At 45.3% G+C, this 20775-nt stretch overlaps 1 protein-coding gene across 1 annotated transcript; it reads left to right on the forward strand.

The window, feature by feature from the left end:
• The first annotated feature begins 215 nt into the window (after window positions 1–215).
• On the forward strand, window positions 216–17003 carry LOC126531647 (uncharacterized). Its single transcript, XM_055070563.1, has 12 exons — window positions 216–228; window positions 1161–1310; window positions 2979–3113; window positions 4117–4266; window positions 5345–5491; window positions 7635–7872; window positions 9506–9665; window positions 12157–12302; window positions 12412–12541; window positions 13530–13685; window positions 16363–16476; window positions 16832–17003. The coding sequence occupies exons 1-12, from the start codon at window positions 216–218 to the stop codon at window positions 16970–16972; spliced, it is 1680 nt and encodes a 559-aa protein (XP_054926538.1). The 3' UTR covers window positions 16973–17003.
• The last annotated feature ends 3772 nt before the right edge of the window (window positions 17004–20775 follow it).

The raw sequence follows: 20775 nt of genomic DNA on the forward strand, positions 1-20775 counted from the left end.
TATTATGGATCTCAAAGTCGTTTATATTGCGCATTCATCTAAGCATTGATCACGTTCGCAAGAAGTCGTCCGCACTCGCCATCCGTGGTATCCAACGAACTGGTTGTACTATGCCTGTGCTTGCCGCTTGTAAAGTCAGAAGCAGCGCTAGGGCTTTGACCGAAGAGATCAGAGACCGGTGATAGCGGGTATTAAAATGACAATTGTTCTCAGACATGTCTTCTAGTCGTATGGCTACGTACTTCCAAGTCTCTGTAACGAAATAGCCCGTGGTACCTAACATTAATTTTCAAAGTGCTGCATAAAATGAAGCACGCCTTGAGTCCGCTGCAAAAGAAAGTTATTTCTCCATGACCGACTGCTTTCGCTACGTCTTATTTTTTTAGGCACCTATCGGGGAACCCGCCAGTTCAGTCGCGCAACAGAATCCACGGCTGTGAAGGTGACAAAACCGAAGCGTCCCGAACTACCACGACAGACAACCAGAGGCGGAGATCTACTAGAGACGGAGAAGGCTGTCACCAACGGGACAACAGATAAGGGTGCGACCAATGCGACAAGATTAAATATTCATAGTACGCTCGACTATTTATGAAGATGTTTGCGTTAAACTCTGCTACATCATACCATTCTCATTTACTAGTGTTACATTGTTTTTTTTTCTCAACAGTAAGGTTTCTTCTATTGCGAATTTCTGTTTGGCTTCCGTGCTATCCTAGTGACATATAAATTTATCTCATCTCTGGCTGGGTATAATGAATCGAAACTCAAAATTCAAGCTCCTTAATCTTATTTAGGCCAGTTTTGCGGCACTGAAATGGCTGCACTTTTGTGCACCGGCACAATTGTATTGATCCCCGCGGCAAGCGTCATTATCGCACTCGCTCGTGCCTTTTATAATTTTGAGTACACGTTATTAGAAGGAAGGTTAAAATGAATTCATTTGAACAATCATAATTGCTCCATGTTCTCTACGCGATCAGGCATACATTTACTTATGTCACAACGCTTCCACTGCCTATGCGTCCGTCCGTCCGTCCGTCCATCGGTCTGTCAGACAAGCCGTCGTTAGGCCTTCTCTAAGTGGGAACCTCTGCCGAGACGAATGCGTGTTAGTAGCCTGCTCTGAAGCCTTCGTTGCTGTTTTTTCTCATTCCCAGATAGTGGCACTGCGAGTGGCCTAGCAGAGCGCACCAAGAAGATTTCGCATGAAGATGTGACTGGACAATTTTCTAAAGCTGACGAGAAGGCCACCAGCGAAGGGCATTCCCAGCAGCCCTTGTTCGACGACGTCAAAAACATACAAACCGGTACGAGCAGACAATTTTATGTTACGACCTGATACAGTGGCAAGAATCCGAATTAAGAAGAACAGAAAAAAGAAAGAAAGAAACCACAGCACCCAGATATGCACAATTAAGTATTGCTTTTATGTAGAAAATAAATAGTTGAACCAAATTGTAGAATATGCCGCACAGTTCACGAACGTGGTAATGTGCCTTAATTACGCTTTTTTTTTTCACTTTTCAAGGTTCCTCTACAGGTATTTTTTTTTATCCCTCCAGTCCCTTCTGTCGTGCCACAGGATTTAGTTTTTCTGTTACTACGAGTGATAAAGCCCAATCTCAAGTATATTATTGGCGTCTTTTTTTAGACATGTAACCATGAACACGTCCCCGTTAAGTTACACTCCTCCCTGCCAATTCCATCGTCGGTACAATGCTTGCGTCAGGGAAAGCCACAAGAAAATTCGACAACTCCATACCCGGCGAGGTTTAATTTTCCAACTTCTGAAGCTGAAGCCCACAAGCACGATTATTGGTCCCGAATACAGAGGGTGTTTCGGCGAACACTTTCAAATTTGTTTAAAAGTTCCCTGTGGCAGATAGCGCAATTCTAGCCCATGAGCTGGTCTACACGAAGATGGGGACAATAAATGCGCAAACAAAGTGAAATGAATTCTCGACTAATTAACAAAGGTTCACTAATTAGGTCTTTAAGTATTTACTTAAAGACTTAATTAAAGACATTGTAACTTACAATTTCTAGCGGGTGAGACTGCAAGGCATACCACCTGAAACGAATTATGTGGATGACACTATTTGCGAGATATGCACTGCCAAGCCTGCGGTGAAAATACGCTGTCCTTCCATTTACTTTCTTAAAACGTCGTTTGATGCATTGGAGCACGAAAGTAACTGGAACGCCAAAGAATTTCTCCGCAAAGTTCGGGAATTAGTATCTCAAAACTGGTGCCATTCTGAGAATTCGTAGGAAGTCGGTAATTCCACCCGGCTATAATTCATAAATTGCAATATGTGACATAAATTACTGATGAACTTATTTAGTGAATTTTTGTTATTCAGTTGATTAGTCATTTAAGTTTTTTGCGAAAGTATGTCCACATGTTTGCGTAGACCAGCTCACGGACTAGAATTGTGTTATCTGCCACAAGAAATTAAAAAAAAAATTTGAAAGTGTTCGCTACAACATCCTGTATGTGAAGTATAGGATTGGACTATGGGGTGAACTTATATACCTGAGCAATCCGAGATGTATGCCATGCGATGCCGTCGCCTACCCTGTTGCATTCAAGTTACTTTAAATGTGCTACGTGGGAGACTGGAATATTAGAGGTGGCCTTTTCTGCGCCAAATATTAAGTAAGCACACTATATCTCTGTATCCTGTGAAGTATGGCACTAATCATGGTAGCGTGGTATTTATCAAAATGTGTTTTTTTTTTCTTTTTTTTCAGAAAGCAAACTTAAAATGCGACTGCAATAGGTGTTTCGATCTTCTGTTATTCTTTATTCATGTATATCTAATTTTATTTCCTGATCATATTCTTCAACTTCTCCCTTGGTTCCCGTCCCTCCTTACCAAAATGTCGAGTAGTAGGGTAGAAAACATCAGTTCAGGACAATCACTTAGCTTTATCTCTGCTAATAAATGTATCGCTTCCTCTCCATTCTGCAGCTACAGGTTATAACAACGAAGTATTCGTCAATGCTTCATCGTTGTCTTATGGCACCAGTGACACCAACAGGACTTTTTCGGGTGAGACGTATGCTGGAACGACCCGGGACGGCTCCATCAGCGTCACGGTGATTGGTGAGGTTACAAGTGTACGCCAAAGATAGCCAGGTGTCACAAGATGGTTTCAGATATTTTTTTAGCATTTCCAAATCGCATATTATATATATATATATATATATATATATATATATATATATATATATATAATTTATGTATTCATTTAAAGATACCTTACAGGCCCCTAGAGGCATTGTGCAAGGGGGGAGAGTGCACTCAAAGATTATACAATAATTAGAATACATATGTGAATATATAAACAAAAAATACAGTGAAAGGAATGCGCTAACATGCAGTAATGTGGTGTTAAAACTTGTACAAAAGACAAACCGAATGCTTTTGAATGCTTCGTATATATGGCATTGAAATACTCGTGCATTAGCCGTATTGAGGGTGCGTCCGTAGAAACTACACAATCTTATTTAGCGTAGCCTTGTAAAAATATGACTCGTAATATCCGTTAGATGTAACGTTAATAAATTCTATGCTCCTGTCCAGCATACGATTGACAATTATATGGACGTAATATCGTAGAATTGAACATCGAGTGAAAAATCTAGCGGGAAATGCGAAGGGCATCTCATTATTTGTCCACTATAAATGCTATCATACCCGACCAAAAACAAGAGTGTCCTTGAGAACTGTATAGATCGCCTCGGTTAACATGGAAACAATCCGCCTTTTCGCTCATGTTCAATAAATGTGCAACTGCACTGCACTTTAGGATGCATATATATGCGTGTCGGTGTCCGTCGCTAAGCGCACACACATTGCTACAATATACATGCTTGGCGTTCCTTACTGACCACTGCTCAGGTGGCCCTCCGACATTCAAATTGGTTGGCGTGGTAATGAGGCAACTGCCGTCCGTACATGGACACATACTTTTAGCACAGTGGTCGCACAACTGTACAAGCAATTATGGGAACAGCCACAAGTGCATGTCATTGAATTCGCTGCAGGCTTAAGCTTCATAGGCTCAGAGGTCACCACTTTTTGTCATTGTCTGTTTACCATGCAGACACATACTGGCCAATGGACACCAACAAATCCGCGGTGGAAGAGAAAGATGACCCAGGGCCGTCGTCTTTGCCGAATGCGGTCAACAAAACTACCACGGTTGGAAGTTTCGAAAGACGATCGAGTGACAGCAGTATCCCAGCAGCAAATGGTAGGCTTGTACGTAAAATGTAGAGACCTTAGTTTGCTTTCATTTATTTCGGTATTGACCACTGCAACAGCCTTAATTTTCACGCCGCACTGGTTGATAAAGGACTCATGTTGGTCCGAAACATCGCCTACTGCTAGCCGAGCCATACTACGTAAAAATCCCCGGTCTTCGTATAAAGCATTAAATGTGGTGGTAAGGGGCTGCTCAGGTGCTTAAGAACGGAGTTTTTAGATTGGAGCGGTCCAAAAATTGAAGCTTTTGTCCGACTGCCCACTTCTCTGCTCCAGAATTGGTCCTTGTAAATTCACTATAATGATTACTGTCCATAAAAAGGTACCTCAACAAATCAGCGAGAAAGCGAAACAATAAATGAACGAGCGAACAAAACAACAAAGAAGCGAACGAACGAACGAACGAACGAACGAACGAACGAACGAACGAACAAGAAAATTGCCTTCAATTACTTTCTCACACTTGCCGATGCGTGGTAATACTGACACGTGTACTTGTATATCCGGTGACCGGTGACGCTGGAAACTTCGTGCAGTCATGTATAAAAGCCGACGCGCTTTACTAGCACATCAGATTTTCTACGGTCGCCGACTTTGCTCCTCGCTATCGTTGTGCATTGTGTGTTACTTGTTTTGCTGGGCAGGAGTTCGCCCAGTGATGTGTTAAACTTGTAACTCACAGTTTTGACACTGCATCATTCTTCAACGTCACTACAACGTGACAATACGAAGAAACACACTTTCTAGCGCTGAATGTGCCGGTACTACGAAACAATTTGAGCCTGAATTCACAAGACTTCTCAGGCAAGAGTGTTACCTCATTGGCCGGAGTTCGCGCCCCGATCAGACATGATACCGATCATTTTGATAACGAGACAAGCACCGCGGCGATTACCAATAAGCGACGACATGCACTTACGAAGTCTTTTGTTCTGACGAACCATGCAGCGGGAACGATCAGAAAATGAGAGATCTCGCTGAAGTAGCCGAAGCACATCGCATTGCAACTGCGTATCGCGTTGCAATGCGTATTACCTCGTTGATTGTCTGGATTGTTGTTTTCGCAGACACAAATGCGCCATTTGCCCCATACGAGCTCACGGCCAAAGTAGTGCCGCGTGAGGCGCCCACGTCGACCACCCGCGCCATTACTCAAACCGCCGAGGGCGAAGCTTTCGAAACAGGACTAGACGACGGCTTCTATGGAACGACAGGTACAACGGAGTACGAATGCGTACATGGTCTGGAAATCTTGATGAGAAGCATTGTGAGATCCTACCCCGGGTTTTCTTTTTACGTCCAGTCAGGTAGCCGGAATCGCAGCCTCATTAATGATGTAGAATGTGTGGTCAATGTAACGCGCCTGATGAAATTAATGTTTAGGGCAGCCCCCGTGATACATTTCAATTAATTTCAATTGCCATGTGAAGAGACATATTAGGTGTGAGATCTTATTTTAGTATCCGCAGGAAATTGTTCACGTTCCTCTCACGTCGGTGAAATTTTGTGTCATGCTTTGCGGTGAAGCGCCATGTAACTGCTTTTCTTTTGCACCACGTTTTACCTGCTATGCAAGAGGCAAGACACGGAGACCGTCCGCCACGTGACCGACTCACGTTGTCTCTGTTTAAGATTACACGGTGTCCAGGATCTGATCACATTTCATTATATTATCTGCAGCAGGATATGCAGAACGTCACACAAGAAAGCTATCACTGACTTTGACAATAATATTCGATGGTTCCTGCCATAGCGTTTTTTTTTTTTTCATTATTGTACGCCACGGACGCACCCTGCCTACATGGCACGAGGGAAAAGCAAGTTCGTTCGTGTAAGCTATAGCACTTTGAGACGCTTGGCAGTGCGCCGCATCTTATAGCTGAGAGGGCCAGCTTCCTCCAACTTACACTCGTGGTAACTAACACTTTGAGACGCTATGTGCCATGGCGCCCCCCATGGTGGGCATCGCCTTTGGGATAGGCCGATATCGACCGATGCGCAACATCCAGCAGGTGTTTCTTCTATTTTAGTGGCACGTTGGGCATGGGAGTTTCTCCTATAGTCTGTCTCCGAGCTGATGTATCGTGTTTTGCGCTCGATGTGACGTCACGCATTTCCTCAATCCTAGCCTTCACGATGCGTCCGCAAAACCTGTTCTATGGAGGTGTTTGAAAGTTAAAAGGTGACAACAAAGGCTGTTTTCATCCTTCTCCTTGTAAACATCAGATGACGCGCCCAGTTCAGCGCGCTGTGTGCATGTGTGCCTGCGCGTACACGTGCTCAAGATGGCGCTACGCGTTACGCTATACTTGGCGTTGGATATGTTCACGTGACAATCGTGCTGTTTAAAATCAAGCGCTTAAAGGGGACGCTTCTGTCTGCTACAACTGGCCCCTGAGCGAGATCCAACAGCGGAAGTAGGCACAAACAGAAACATTAAAACATTTATTCACCTGCATTGTGTGGCAAATGCTTCGCAGTAATATATATTACATGGGGTTTACGTATTTCCTTTTTCGGCACTTTCCTTACTTATACCTCTCGGGGTTCGGCATGGGTTGGTCGGTCGGGTTATTGTCAAGTAAGCTCAGCGTGACTTGAACAGAAGCTATCGCTTAATTAAATAATGCGTCCGATTGTAGAATTCGGACCAGGGTCCATAGACACATCGCCAGGGACGCATTGTGTGTCTCTTCGTTGTTCGACGTCCTTTCTTTGTGCGCGCATAAGTCTCTAACGAATCATGTACAAACAACTCGCCCAAAAGTAACGCTTCTGAAGACACAATAGCCTGATGCTGTAGCCGCTCTACCTTTGGCTAATTAACTTCTTAGAAACTCGCGAATGCGTGTAAATATGGCTTCTATAAATTGTATTGACTAGAGAACGCACGCTAATTACTGGGCGACAGTATAGGGATCTTTCATATGCATGTCTTGCAGTTGAGCGTGCACGTGTGTATGAAGGCTCCCTAGTGCAACAGTTGGACGTCTACATTGCAAGTGTTGTCTGCATATAGGCTCGTTAGATGACAGTTGTATGCTCTAGCATTACGGAGAATATTTAAATGGCTCGAGATTAAGTGAATCATTTTCACACTAATGCTACTCTTCCCTCGTGGCAGAGAGCCCTTGCAGGCATCGCAAACGCTTATTTATGCTTGTGAAGCGATAACTAGGGACAGGTTTAGCGCAATTATTGGACCAAGAGTGCTTCGTTTACATCGATTCGCAGAGTGCGTGGGATTTGTATGATCCTTATTTTTAAGACGTACACGTCTCGTAACGGAGCCAGTTCATTTAATGAAGACGAGCCGTCGCGGCAACTTAGCATCACCTTTTTCGTTTCACCCAGCAGAGGAGCCACGACGGGAGGGCCGCATGGGTGGCGAAGTACGCGCCACCAATCGACTGCTGTGCACAGCCGGGAGCAGAGCTTCCTCGGAGGAGATGCTGCCGCCGGACGGACTCTGCGAACTGATGTTCTACACGGATGTCGTGTGGCAGGACGGAGCGCTGCGCGGTGCCCAGAACAAGGAGAGCTGGGAAGCTTTCCAGGCTGCTGCCGAAGCAGCCACGAGAAGCGGACACGGACTGTCAGTCGATTACGGGTACAGGCGCTTTTCACCGACTAGTATGTTCACTAGGAAAGATGCGGCGCATCCGGGGCGCCGAGCCATTTCTTGCTTGAAGACAAGTTCCGTTCGCCTAGCGGTGGTTAGCGGCAGCCGCGTTCCGGTAACGTGGAAAGCAAAAACACTCCTGTATTAGATACAGTTGCACAATAAAGAACACCAGGACGTCGAAATCGGTAATAATTATGTGGGCACCATATGCAGCCCCTCAGTCCATGTGTTACTTTGAAAAATTAAACGACAAGTTATTTGATGTTATGGCCTGCCACAAACAAATGTGCGCTGTGTATTCGCTCGTTCAGTGAGATACCACTCCAGCACAACCCCTACCCAAATATTCGTTCCTGCAGTGAATTCTCTAGAGCCCAGAGGTGAATTCGCTCTATCATATATCCGAAGATAAATTCAATTCAAAGGAGTCAATATAATTACTGTCACGTATACAGCAGTTCTGGGTAGCAGGCCTACTTGTTCGAATCCTTAGTACAACCCTAAATGAAGTTAACGTACAAATATGCGCTCAACCCAATTTGCTTATTGTCCTGTATACGTACAGACATACGTGGGTATGCCTGCTTCCTGGTTAGTGCACTGACAGTTGTGCCACTCTAAAATAGATTTTCGTGAGAAAAGCTCATCATCTCAGTTTTTGGGAGGACAGTGAAGAATAATCGCAAAAACATGTAGAAACTCGAAATGTTTACGCTACTTCGTTGTAGCTCCTGTTCTGTAATGCACCATGTGACCGTTTACGTCAAACAAATGTTTCGCTTTGGCAGCAGATTTCTGTGAGAATTTCTTATGAAAGGGGAAGCTTCAGGGAAGGAACCACATAGCTCGGCAAAAACAATTGGCACTCGTTAACGTTCGTGCATGCTTTCTTATTTCGTTCCCTAACGTAAATGAATCTTATTTTCTAGGTCGAGATATCTTATTTCTTTTTGTGTGGGTAAGCTAGATATAACCTGCTCTGGTAACGGGAACTAATATTTGGTGTCACTGATCGGCAAGATAATATAAACTCGCTCAGACTCACTCACAAGTCAAATGTTTTCCTTAGGGTCTTGCTCGGACTCATGAATCACCAAAATTTTACTCATTCAGCCTCATTCGCGCTTAGTCTCACCGCATTTCTAATCAGCCGGCTCACTCGGACTCAAATTCGCCTGAATTCTACTCAGCCGGGATTAAATCGGATTCAGACTCGCCGGCACTTTACTGACTAGGGCTCACTCGGGCTCACGGGTCGATCCGAGTCTGAGCGAGTTTCAAATCAAATCAAATCAAATCAAATCATATTTTATTCTCCAGCAAGTATCTGGATGGTCACCTGGGCTAAAAGCTGTACCAACAGCTTGACGAAGGCCTGGGAAACCATTACATGGCAGCAGCAGACAGAAGGAAATAACAATAGCAATACAGAAGTAGTCATGAAATCAAATCAAGTACAGCAATCAAGTACAGCATCAAATCAAGTACAGCAATAACACAGTTTGCTGACCTATGCTCGGAGTCGTACTACTCCATGGTCGCTTTGGGTGTGCCTTACTCTTGAAACTTTATCTTTTTGCCATCATCTTACTTATCTGTGCAGAAGAGCCAATGACCTTTTCGGGAGCCTCACTACACCTCTGGGTCGGCAGAAGCTACGCGAGCTGTTTTTCAAGAACGTCGTCCACTACGGCATATTGAAAGCAACGGGAACGGTGGCGCAGCTCCTTGAAGATATGCATGGAAAGCTAACACTGCTGAAGGTATCACTAATAAATTATTTGGTAGTATTACCGTTTTGTGGCCTCATAGGGAGGCCTTGGTATCAGCGGACAGGTTTCAAAGACGGAGTACTGTTTCGAAAAACCGAGTACTTTTGCGTTTTGCCTGCGAACTGAATGCAGCGGAGCTTGTTTTGTTTTGGTTTTTTATCATTCCTTGTCACCTACACTGCTGATAAAATAAACTGCAATACTGCCACTAGGCTAATAGTGATGACACTATACTTCTTTGCACTGCATACGTCGTAACAGCCGAACGATTCTCATCTTCGGCGTCAATCGGCAGACTCCGACAGGCAAGCTTCCCAGAGATACTACAGATATATGTGCAGAGGTTGTATTACACTGTATGTAGCATAAGTTGCCAAACTTTGTGCCGACTGGGCGTAAAAAAACTGCACAGTTTAATATCTCTAATTCTGTGTACCCAATTAGCGCTAACACCAGTTAACAGCCTCAGACTGCTCGATACCTTATTTTCACGTGATCTTCTGGGCAACTCTGGTGCACCTCAAAAAGACTGAGCGGATTCCAGTGTTCCGTGATGAACGAGGATGAAAGGGCTTCGCCGAAACGGCTGCGTACATAAGCTTCCTCGCAGCGTTTACTGCAAGGTTCGAGGGCAGTCCTCCTCATAGAACTGCGACTGTGCGGCCCCTTTGGGCTCACGTCGCTCTCGTACGCTGGTGTGACTAGAGTGTCGGGAGGTTGCCAAATGTCAAGAGATGGTGTACGTACTGCAAAAACGAGTACAGTGTCTACAACGAAAGTACCGCCACGACACATGTCTGCACCGTTGGCAAGCATGGCAACATATGCGACAGATGTTACACTGTTTTGCGCATGTGGCGCAACTTAATAGTTCAGTGCACGGGAAACCTAGTTTACAGCGATTTCTAAACTGCGCCTGGCTGACGTGGCTGTAAAGGGGAAAGAAGGCTGTTGTGCCTACACAGGGAGCCGAGTAAGGTGATGAGATGGGCGTGGTGGTTTGGATTCGTTGTAACGTATGAAACTGTTCGTTTCTTTGAGCTGTTTCACACGTGAAAAAGACTAACAACCGAGGGTGGTTCTTGCTTGCACGGTGCGTTCAGCCATACGTTAGCACATCTAAAGCGTTATTCGTACCCTGACATATACATGCGTAGGTCCTGCTTTTAACACACAGCGAACGCGCCGATGTCTCCACACTGAGCGAGCAATTGCGAGTTTCGTGGCCACTAGGTCATTTATAGTAACATACAGGGTGTCCCAGCTAACATCAGCCCGAGTTTAAAAATATGCCGATGCACTCTTAAGACGACAGGTCCAAAAGTATTTTGGTGTCTATTGTATGTAGTAAGCCACACTATTTTTCTATTCTGCTTTGTTGCATAATTAGTCAAGGGTAATTAACCAGCTTCTGAAGCAACAAAGTTAGGCAATAAATTCCAATTAGAAAGTTTTAGAGTGGTTTGCAAAACGTCCGAATAAACAGTTTCTAACTTTTATCTATTAAGTTTTAGTTTTCTTTTGGCGTACTGTTGATGCCCGCGAACTACAAAAGAAAGTACCACGTGACATGCCCCCTTGAGCGCCGGGATGGCAGTGCTCCCAAACGTTCCGCGTACAAATGAACATAGCATTTAGGAGGGTTTGCTTCCCCAACATGGCAGCGACGCAGGCGTTGGCTGTGCTATTGACAGCAGCATCCGTTATCTCTCATACTGCGATAATGATAGCCCTGTCGTCTTTTAGGCGGCGAAAAAAATCGCATGCTGCCTAAAGTCACGCCAACCTAAGCTTCTGACATGACAGCTTGCGACCGTAAACTACGCTTTCATCACTGGTTATTGAAAGTCAGTTTCAAGAAGGGCGTTGAGACCTCAACCGAAGTTTGCTGTTGAAGTGAGCTGAAGGGTACCGAAAGTGTACAACATCATTAAGTTCTGGGGAAAGGGGAAAACGTGGAAATAATGGCTACTTGTTTGACTTGAAGCGGGCAGGCTAAACATCGCCATCAAATTAAATTATGGGGTTTTACGTGCCAAAACCAATTTCTAATTATGAGGCACGCCGTAGTGGAGGGCTCCGGAAATTTTGACCACCTGGGATTTTTTAACGTGCACCTAAATCTAAGTACAAGGGTGTTTTCGCATTTCGCCCCTATTGAAATGCGGCCGCCATGGCCGGGATTAGCATCCCGCGACCTCGTGCTCAGCAGCCCAACACCAAAGCCACTGAGCAACCACGGTGGGTAAACAGCGCCATGTCGGACCATATGTTCTCATTCCCTTCTGATACCGGATGTCTGTGGGTGACCTGACCACAAACAACTTCTGCGGTGAAACATTATCGTCATATGGTATTGAAGTATCTGATAGTTGGTTATCTTACACTGCTCATAAAGTTCAGTACAAGATGGTTACAATCAGTGAACTCCCTGATTGAACTCCCTGAGTGAACTCCCTTACGCCCTTGCGAATTTTTGCAGGCGCTGAAGCAGCTCCAAGAAAAGTTCATGTCCGAGGCCCCAATGACGAAGCCGAGGCTGGACATTGCTCTTGGCGTCAGATTCACCACTTACGACAGCCCTGACGACAGCAAGCATCATTCTGCAGCAATGACAGCTATGTCCAAGTAGGCATTCCTAGTTGAGCGGTATAATGGTTGTCGCTCTGTGGAGCTTAAGGAAAGCTCTCATGTCTCGTCCGACATTTCTTGATATTAAATGTACTTTTTTTTTCAGCCACCTTCCAGTCACAATTTTCATTGTCCACACTCATATTGCAGACTGGGAAACAGGTAGATATCCTCTCATAGGAACATTGTGGAACCACGGCCAGGAGGAAACCAACGTAGTCAGCGCGCCTTCGCTTGTAAGTATACTTGTCAAACTATATCATTCTAATATTTCTAAAATGGACTATTTCTTGATGAATAACAATACTCTCTCTCTCTCTCTTAATGCTAACTTAAACGCAAGGCTAATCAACTTTCCCGCGGAAAGAAGTTATGTTTTTCGCTGATTAGCGCCACAAGGAAGGCACAGCCAGTGTCGTCGCCGTAAAGATGATGGGCGCACGTCTACAATTATGGCCATTACTATAATTTTTCATTTCCATAACTTTATAGCACGCTGAATCACTCAGGTAAGAAAAAAAAGGCACATACCCCCCATCCCCATTCGCGGAGTATATCATTTGGAATCCCACTTGAGCACAAATGATGACATGGTATTATTAGATGTAGGGTTTATTGGTTATGTTGTTTATTGAGCAGAGTGGGTTTATATTCAAGATGTAGGGTAAATGGTTTTCCTGTTGAAAGTTTGGTTCTCAAGTTGCGCTAATTCCTCATATTTTACTTTAGTTTCATCAACAATGGCCATGAGCGTTGTAGGGGCTAGGCGAGAAGGACATTTAGGCTCCAACGCGCGCGCTGAAGACGTGGTCTTCATATATATTTTAGCTTCTCTCTTTTACCTCGTCCTTGAGCTGTCATTTTCAAACAAGGGTAGCGCATATACTAATTGATTACCCCAAAAAACATTGCTGACGTCACGGGCTCTGATGTATTTCTCTATCGACAACAAGAAGGGCAAAGCTGGAGCAGTCGCTATTGTTATTCAAACAGCGTTGTGGAATTTTTTCGAACCTTCATGCGGTCGACTTTCTTTAATTGGTGCCTGGGGCATGACTCTAACCCGGTAGCTCGCAAATAGCTTACGAAACCTCAATGCTATTTGCTAGTGCAATTTATATTTAATGGCAAACGTGAATTATTTTCTTCCTTTTTATCATGCTAGAACGCTAATGACTTAGCTTCTTAATAGTGTTTTTAGCGTTGTAACTTAATTCTTTTCAGCTTCGCACTGCCAGAGACCTAAACGCTGCCAGCATTCCTCCGAGAACTTGTGTCATGGCGTCGTTCACACTGATGGTGGGAGAGTTCCATAAGGTGAAGATCTCCGCGAAGAACATTCTAAGCGCGGGCTCTTTGGTGATTAAGGACTTCTCGCAGGTAGGTGCACCTCATGATCTCGCGAATGGTCGTAAGGCAGTGGCGTAGCCAGAAATATCGTTCGGGGGGGGGGGGGGGGGGGGGAGGAGGGCGGGGGCGATTCACGTTCCAGCTCGGCTTACTCCTTATAAAATTTGTCAATGGATCAAATACATGACTAATAACTGCGTGTCTATTGCCAAAGGTGCAGCAAACGAATTCTTGAACGCTATGCCCTGTCAACACATGTAAAATATGTATTTTTTCATAGAAGAATATATTCGTATGTCCCAAAATATTGTGCCAGAAATAACTGATATCAGGGCTTGCATGTTTTTGTCTATTTAATAAGTAAAGAAAGTATCACGTGAACTTTAGAACTATATCAGTTCGAAACCAGCAAAACAGTGCATGCCGCCGCTATGAAAAATGCGAATACCATAAATGAACGAGTTGAGGACAAATATTTTAACGAAGTTTTGTCATTAAAGAACCTTGTTTATATTTTTGTACTTGCTACGGCCAGGAAAAAATCTGATTGACGCTGACCTTCGTTGCAATGTATTGTGCAAGAGCAGCTGTCACCGTTCGTGTATTGTGAGTAATTGCACCAAAATTGTAGTCGCAACAGAAAGCACATGCTAAAAGCACGAGTTCTGCAATATACACATTAAAAATGCTAAGATACAACGGAATATACAAATGCGAAGATACACCTTGATAAAGGGCAAAAAAGTGTCACTGGAAACAAAGTTCACTTCGTGTATACACAAAACCGTGCAACAAAATATATAAATGTACGTATAAGTCTCCAGTAAATATACGTATCTAAGCAAAAGTCAATGTATAAGATGCGTCAAACAAAGCAAATAAACACGTTGCGCAATCATGGATTCAGAGATCACATAATCCCAAGCCCTCACGCCGTTGAATCGCACTTGAAGAAAGGCGGTGCGCTTGCTCCCCGTGTTTCTCCTTGGCACACGCAAGACAGCCGCCGTTGTCGGCTCACCCGTCTCCCCTCCACTCTACGCTCTCACTCGAACATGCAGCATGGGGCGTGCGGTGACGATGTTAGCGCCCTTGGACTTTATACGAAACATGAGGGCAATGGCGACGGCAGGAATACGCCTGGAGTGTCCATATAATTGCTGTCGCAATAATATAATAAGAATACCCGGCAAATGAATAGTCCCGTGGCCCATTAATTTCCGCAAAAGAAGAAGTAACAAAATCGAAGTTTCACCATGCGACAGTTCGCTGCGCCGCAAAAATGACTTTTCTTTTGTGGGGAGGGGGCACTGAAATGAAAAAAACAAAAGAACACAAAGGGAAGCATGTTACCAGAATCGAATGTATTCTTGGGCCCCTAATTTGGCTGCCTAAGGAATGTCGAAGAAAATGTGAGACGCTTGGTCCACAGAGAACCACATGCATTCCTCCCGGTATCCTACCCTGGCGAGACAAAAGACTTTCCGGAGAGGATGCAGCAAGATAGAAGCGAAGGTGACGCCCTTAAGCGAAGGCGTTGCAATCCGTCGAGATCCCATTGATGGCGAGCAACCATTGTTTATTTTTCTTGCCTGTTGGACAGAAAGCGTCCAAAACTCTGCGAGGCCAAAACCACTCGGCCAGAGAAAAAAACGAACGCGCACCAAAGTGCGCCGCGCGGTGGCGTGGGCAACACGAGAAAAACGCTTGCGCTCTGGCTGGCTCTGACAGCCCACGGGTAGCAAGAACAAGAAAATCGAAGAGGCTGAATGTGTTCTCGAAATAAAAGTCAAAGTAGAAAAAATAAATGAGAAAGTAGTTAGCTTTGCTGACTTTGATGTCTTGACATGGTTGCTTTGGGGCAGGTGAAAAAAAATGTTGATATTCTTTTTCGGTAACACGACGGCACAAATGAACTACCGCAACGCTTCGTCTCATCAGTCCTCGTTGCGTGCTGTGTCAACTTGTTTGATAGTGTGTTGATTTGGCTTGTCTCGTTGTATGGTCCGATGTATGACTTTAGCAAAGTCGATGCACTTTTGTTGTCAAACGTTTATAAGACCATTAAGCCCACAATGTTAAAATCAAAAGGCCGGCTTTGGAAATAATGCACCTTTCGCATCAAAAGTTGATGGGAACATTATGGTCTTGAAGTTTCGGAATTGAAATCCATGCACTCCTTAGATTCCGCGGCCTCCGCGAGATACCGCGACGTGCCCGCTCGCCATCAAAACGCGCTTGAAATATTGTGCTCCGGTGGGGCTTCTTGCGTTAGGTGATAGGTGACTCCCGGTGGATGGGGTGTCCACGAAATCCAGCCCGAGTTCACAATGTTCGCGCCGAAATGTCTTTTTGAGCTTGAGAAATGACAATCTAGACAAAAGTCAGAACAATTTCCGGCGCCGAGGTTATTTGGTCGGCGGTGCATGACAGCACGAAAAAATTTCGGAGGGGGGAAGGGGCTAAAGCCCGATCAGCCCCCCCCCCCCTTCTCTGGTGACGCCCCTGCCATAACGTTGTAGAAAGTGAGCTAAGGCTCTCGAATTGCCTAGCTGTGCTATGTCATCTGTACCAACATGATTCTTGAGTGCAATAAAAAAAAATTGCCCCCCTTCTTACCTGCCATGGTAGCTGCAATAATAAAAAAGAGGTTTTTGTACACGCAGTTGGTAAATATATGGTCGTCCACTTTCATACTTCTTCGCAGCTTTGCAGCCGAAAAACCGGCGTGTTTGTCGTAAACAAGGCCCTAGTGAAGCTGTACTCCGTTGGCTACAACCGGACATACGCCTATGATGATGCTGAAACAATGACAGCAAAGGTTCGTGAAACTATTATAGAGTTGGCTTCCTACGTTTTCATTTCTAATGTTTGATCTGGATCGTACACAGGATTGCTCATTGGTTTGTTCACGTTATTTTAAAGCACTTTTTTATGGACAGGCTGGTTCATCTTCCTATAGATAGGTAAATGAACTAAAAATATACAAACGACAAATGCACCAGGAAGCTGCGACGTGCGCTGGCGGTGTCTAGATAGAACAGTTCGAGCAGAAGTGCTCCAAAAAGGTTGACCTTTGAGCATGTTTATGACGAGCTTGGTGTCATCTTTCATTAGGCATGTGACTTCATGCTCACGTGAATGAGTTGCGACTCTATCTTTTTCCGGTGTTCAAGGCTGTGGCTTTCTTCAAGCTCTACCAACACCTGCGTCAGGGCTGGGCTGTGTTCGATACAGAATTTGAGGACTACGATGACACCTGCGGCAACGGCACCTTCAGCAGGCTGAAGGCTTTCAAGGCGAAGCTTGTCGCATGATTCCAGCGTTTGCTACATAAAAGGGGGGTGACACTAGGCAGCCTCAAATATTGGTTGGACATCGTAATTAGCTCTTTTTTTTGTATCATACACCACTATTGCATGCTTGCAAGCGCCCTTGTGTGCTTATATTTCACACAATGCATAAAAATTAAATGCCATTGTGATATGCGGCTCCGGAAGTTTCGAGACTGAGAGTATGGAGTTGGGCTGATTAGCTCAAGACGACTAAGCCCTCAGATGGCTACACAATCATGTGCACTAGTTCTCTGAGCTGTTAACGGCGTTGAACTCAAATCAGCTGTAGACGAAAGTCGTGCACTTGTGCAAGTGAGTTCTCTGTATCTGGTTATATTACACCGCTTCTTCCAGATGCTGTCACCAACAGTTGTATAAACAAACATCGGCGATTTTTGTCAAAACTTTGATAATATTAAACAACGCCGAGAACAACTGCGCTGGAAGCCACAATGCGACCGATTGCCAAACTGAACACGATGAAATTCTATTTTACAAGTTGTATGTAGCGCTAGCTAAAAGCTTTATGAGCTCTTAGTCTGTCATTGCCTACGACACAAGTAAGAGATTATTTTATTGGGCCCTTGCGTAATTGCTTTGTGAATGATGCCGTACATAGTTACCCAAGAACAAGTTTGTAATTTACACAGACGATAAACGACATTTCATATCACGTTGCTACATCGAGATGATTACTATATCAGATGAAGTGCTTCATTGCATTCATTGGGGAACAAAATTTCTTAGAAGTGAATGCAGATAAAATAAAAGCACTCGCGCGATAACAACAGCGAGACAGTGGCCGCAAGAAATCTTTGGTGACGGGCCTTACCAGTCTGCTGCGCCGGAACACAAAGCGTGTTTTGAAGTTCCTCTACCGTGTGAAAAGTCTATTCTTAAGTTTTGAGATAGAGGACATACGTATTACGCCTTAAAATTAATACACAAAATTTCTCGTATATACTACGGCAACCTTGACTTGTAAAATTGTCTTTATGCACAGAGTTAAAGTGTTGAAAACCTACGGGCTTGGATTTTAACGCACTTCTACTTGATATAGCTCTTAATGCTCGTCTTGCTCGCTAGATTTAGCGGACTACGTCAGTGAGCAAAACCGGAGCCTGTCACAGCGAAAGGGTCCATACCGCTGTTCATTTACGTCGCAACATATAATAACACACCTGTTGAATTTCCAGAGCAAACAAACTAGCTAGGTGATTATTGCTGTTTAGCACTAGGATATAAGGGCCACTTCTTTAACGCGACAGCGTTAAGGAGGTCGTGTCGCAGAAAAGCCCGTGGCGTCGGTGTCAGTGGCATTGACCGTGAGGGAAAAATCGTGGAAGGGAATTCATAAATAAAAACAACTTGCAAGATGGGCTTAGTCGGAATCGAACCAGGGTCTCCGGAGTGTGAGACGCTACCACTCAGCCTCCATTGTTCGATGGTTAAAACCGCGACAAAACCACTCTAGTGAATGCGGTGTTGCCTTAGAAACGTGCCGTAGAAAGTTATACTTCGGCGTATATCCGTAATTATGAGCATTTAAATACAGAAGTCGCAGTTAAACGAGTAGCGAAGTACGCTTCCGCTACATTTCTTCTGTTCTTGGCACACACGCAGAGCCATCTTGCGGCAAACACAGAAGGCCCCCTCCTCGCAATGTACGGCACTGCCCCGACAGGTGGCGCGCCACTCGCCCGCTTCTCCCCTTCGTCTCGTTTGAGCGCATTGGGACCGTGCAGGGACCGGTGCGAGGATGCCCCGAATACCCTTGCCTTTAATAAGTTTTCTCGCTCTCTCCCCTTCCAAGTTCCAGCGTGCGTCACTCGAACCCTAGTGTTTAGTCGACGCGGCTCCTCTTTCCGCTCACAGCGCGATTCCTAGATGCAGCGTCGGATGCGGGACGTCTTTGACGTGATCGGTGCGCCGTAGCGAGTCTGGTGGGAAAGCCTCCCCTGCGATGCGCGCTGTGCTGCTCGCGAGGAATCATGCGTCGTGGTGGTCCCAAGCGAGATAGAGGACGATCCCATTGAGGCGTCTGCCCCATGATCGCGTCCACCTTCATGGCGCGTCGCGGCCCGACTGTCCGTGCCGATCACGACGTTTGGCTCGCGTAGATCGTTTCTCCCTCCGAGACACCGAGTTCTTTGGTTCGTTCCGCTTGCTCAGGCGCATGTTTCGTTGCCGCGCCGAACGCTGCGTTGCTCGGCGCTCACCGCGTGATTGGTGGGTGCAAAGTCCGATGTGTGACTCAAGAGCATGCCGAACGAATGAGTGGGCGGTGCGAACGGGGTGCGATAAGGCTATCACGTTCCACTCTTGAAGGCGCAGCTTAAGCGTCCTCCAATTCTTGTGCAAGAATTGATTGGTATAACTGGTGTGGTAATAAACCAAGATATCTGATACTTCAGTTGACATGTCGATATATCAAGAAATATTTGCTTCAAATTAAGCACAGCAACATTGTATGGGCAGCTACAGCTTTTTCCGGTCTTGGTGAATTCTTCCAAAAGAGAATAAAACGTGCTGTTGGTAACTACCTATACGAAGTATACCTACAGAGCATAGGTTGAGAACTGTTACAAACAGATTGAATGAAATCTACAGTAACGGACTTTTACAGATGTTTCCCTAAGGTAAGTGTGAAAGCATCTATTATGTGCAGAATATCGATTGTTTGCGTAAAATGTGTTACTTCACGCCTAACGAAAATCGGAACTATGGAGACATTTGCTGTTTTAGAATTTCGTTATAGTTCACAAATGTTTATAAATATTACCCAGATTTCTTCAGTGTTAATACGAATCGGAAGTGAATATATCAACCTTAGAAAGTCAATGTTGCAGGTGTCAACATTGCCGCTCCTGCACGATTCGATCGCCTGTGGCAGTGGTGTTTCATTGCGGTAGTAATGATACGGACGCTGTAGGCGCTTTTGCGCCCTTCACCGTTGGCGCGTTGGTGGCGTACCGTGGCGGTGGCTGCGTTGGCGCAGCCACCGCCACGGTACGGACGCGCATGCGCGGCCCGCGATTAAAGGGTTATGTCTCCCAACACGCACAGTGCGTTCTGCTGCAAAAGCGGCGAAGCCAAGGTAACGCACAGTCAAGCATCGCTTAGTCGGCTTTGCCAGAGCCACGCCTGCGTTGTGCCATCCGCAGCTTGCACGATGGTTGTGCGCACAACGTCAGCGTTCCTGTCCAGGAGATCTGTGCATACCACGCACACGTGCTGCGTACGCTGATCTGAGCGTAACGTATACAGTACACGTCACGCTAAGCCTAATTCTTTCTTTGGGCGCTCAAGAACACTGGCGGTGCTCCTTAAATCTCATCGCGTGTAGCTCCAAGGTGCGACGCATTCGACACCGCTGGTGGCGCTCTCATCCCGCCAGCGTAGGAATCTTTCATACACACACACCACATACGCGATCAAGTAGGCGTGCGTATCCGAAAGCTCCGTATACACTAGCGTTCACAAACGCTTTCAGCGACACGCCAAACATTTGCTATCGCTTTCAATGCTTCTCCAATGGGCGGAGCTGCCGGTTCTTTTGTTTTTCTATTGAGACCGTAGCGACACAAAGGAAGCAGATGGCCCTCGCAAAGTTCCCGTGCACTTAGCGAAGGTTCACTGTAAAAGTACTTTGCATGCGGCACGTTATATATACCTGTATTACCTAGTTAATTTGATCTTTCCGAAAGCAGTGTGCACAAACTTAAGCGAGTTAACTAAATAAACTGGTTGGGAGATTTCACCACCCAGAGAATCTGTCGATTATT

This window comes from Dermacentor andersoni, chromosome 5, assembly GCF_023375885.2.
Source record: "Dermacentor andersoni chromosome 5, qqDerAnde1_hic_scaffold, whole genome shotgun sequence".
Classification (NCBI taxonomy): Eukaryota; Metazoa; Arthropoda; class Arachnida; order Ixodida; family Ixodidae; genus Dermacentor; species Dermacentor andersoni.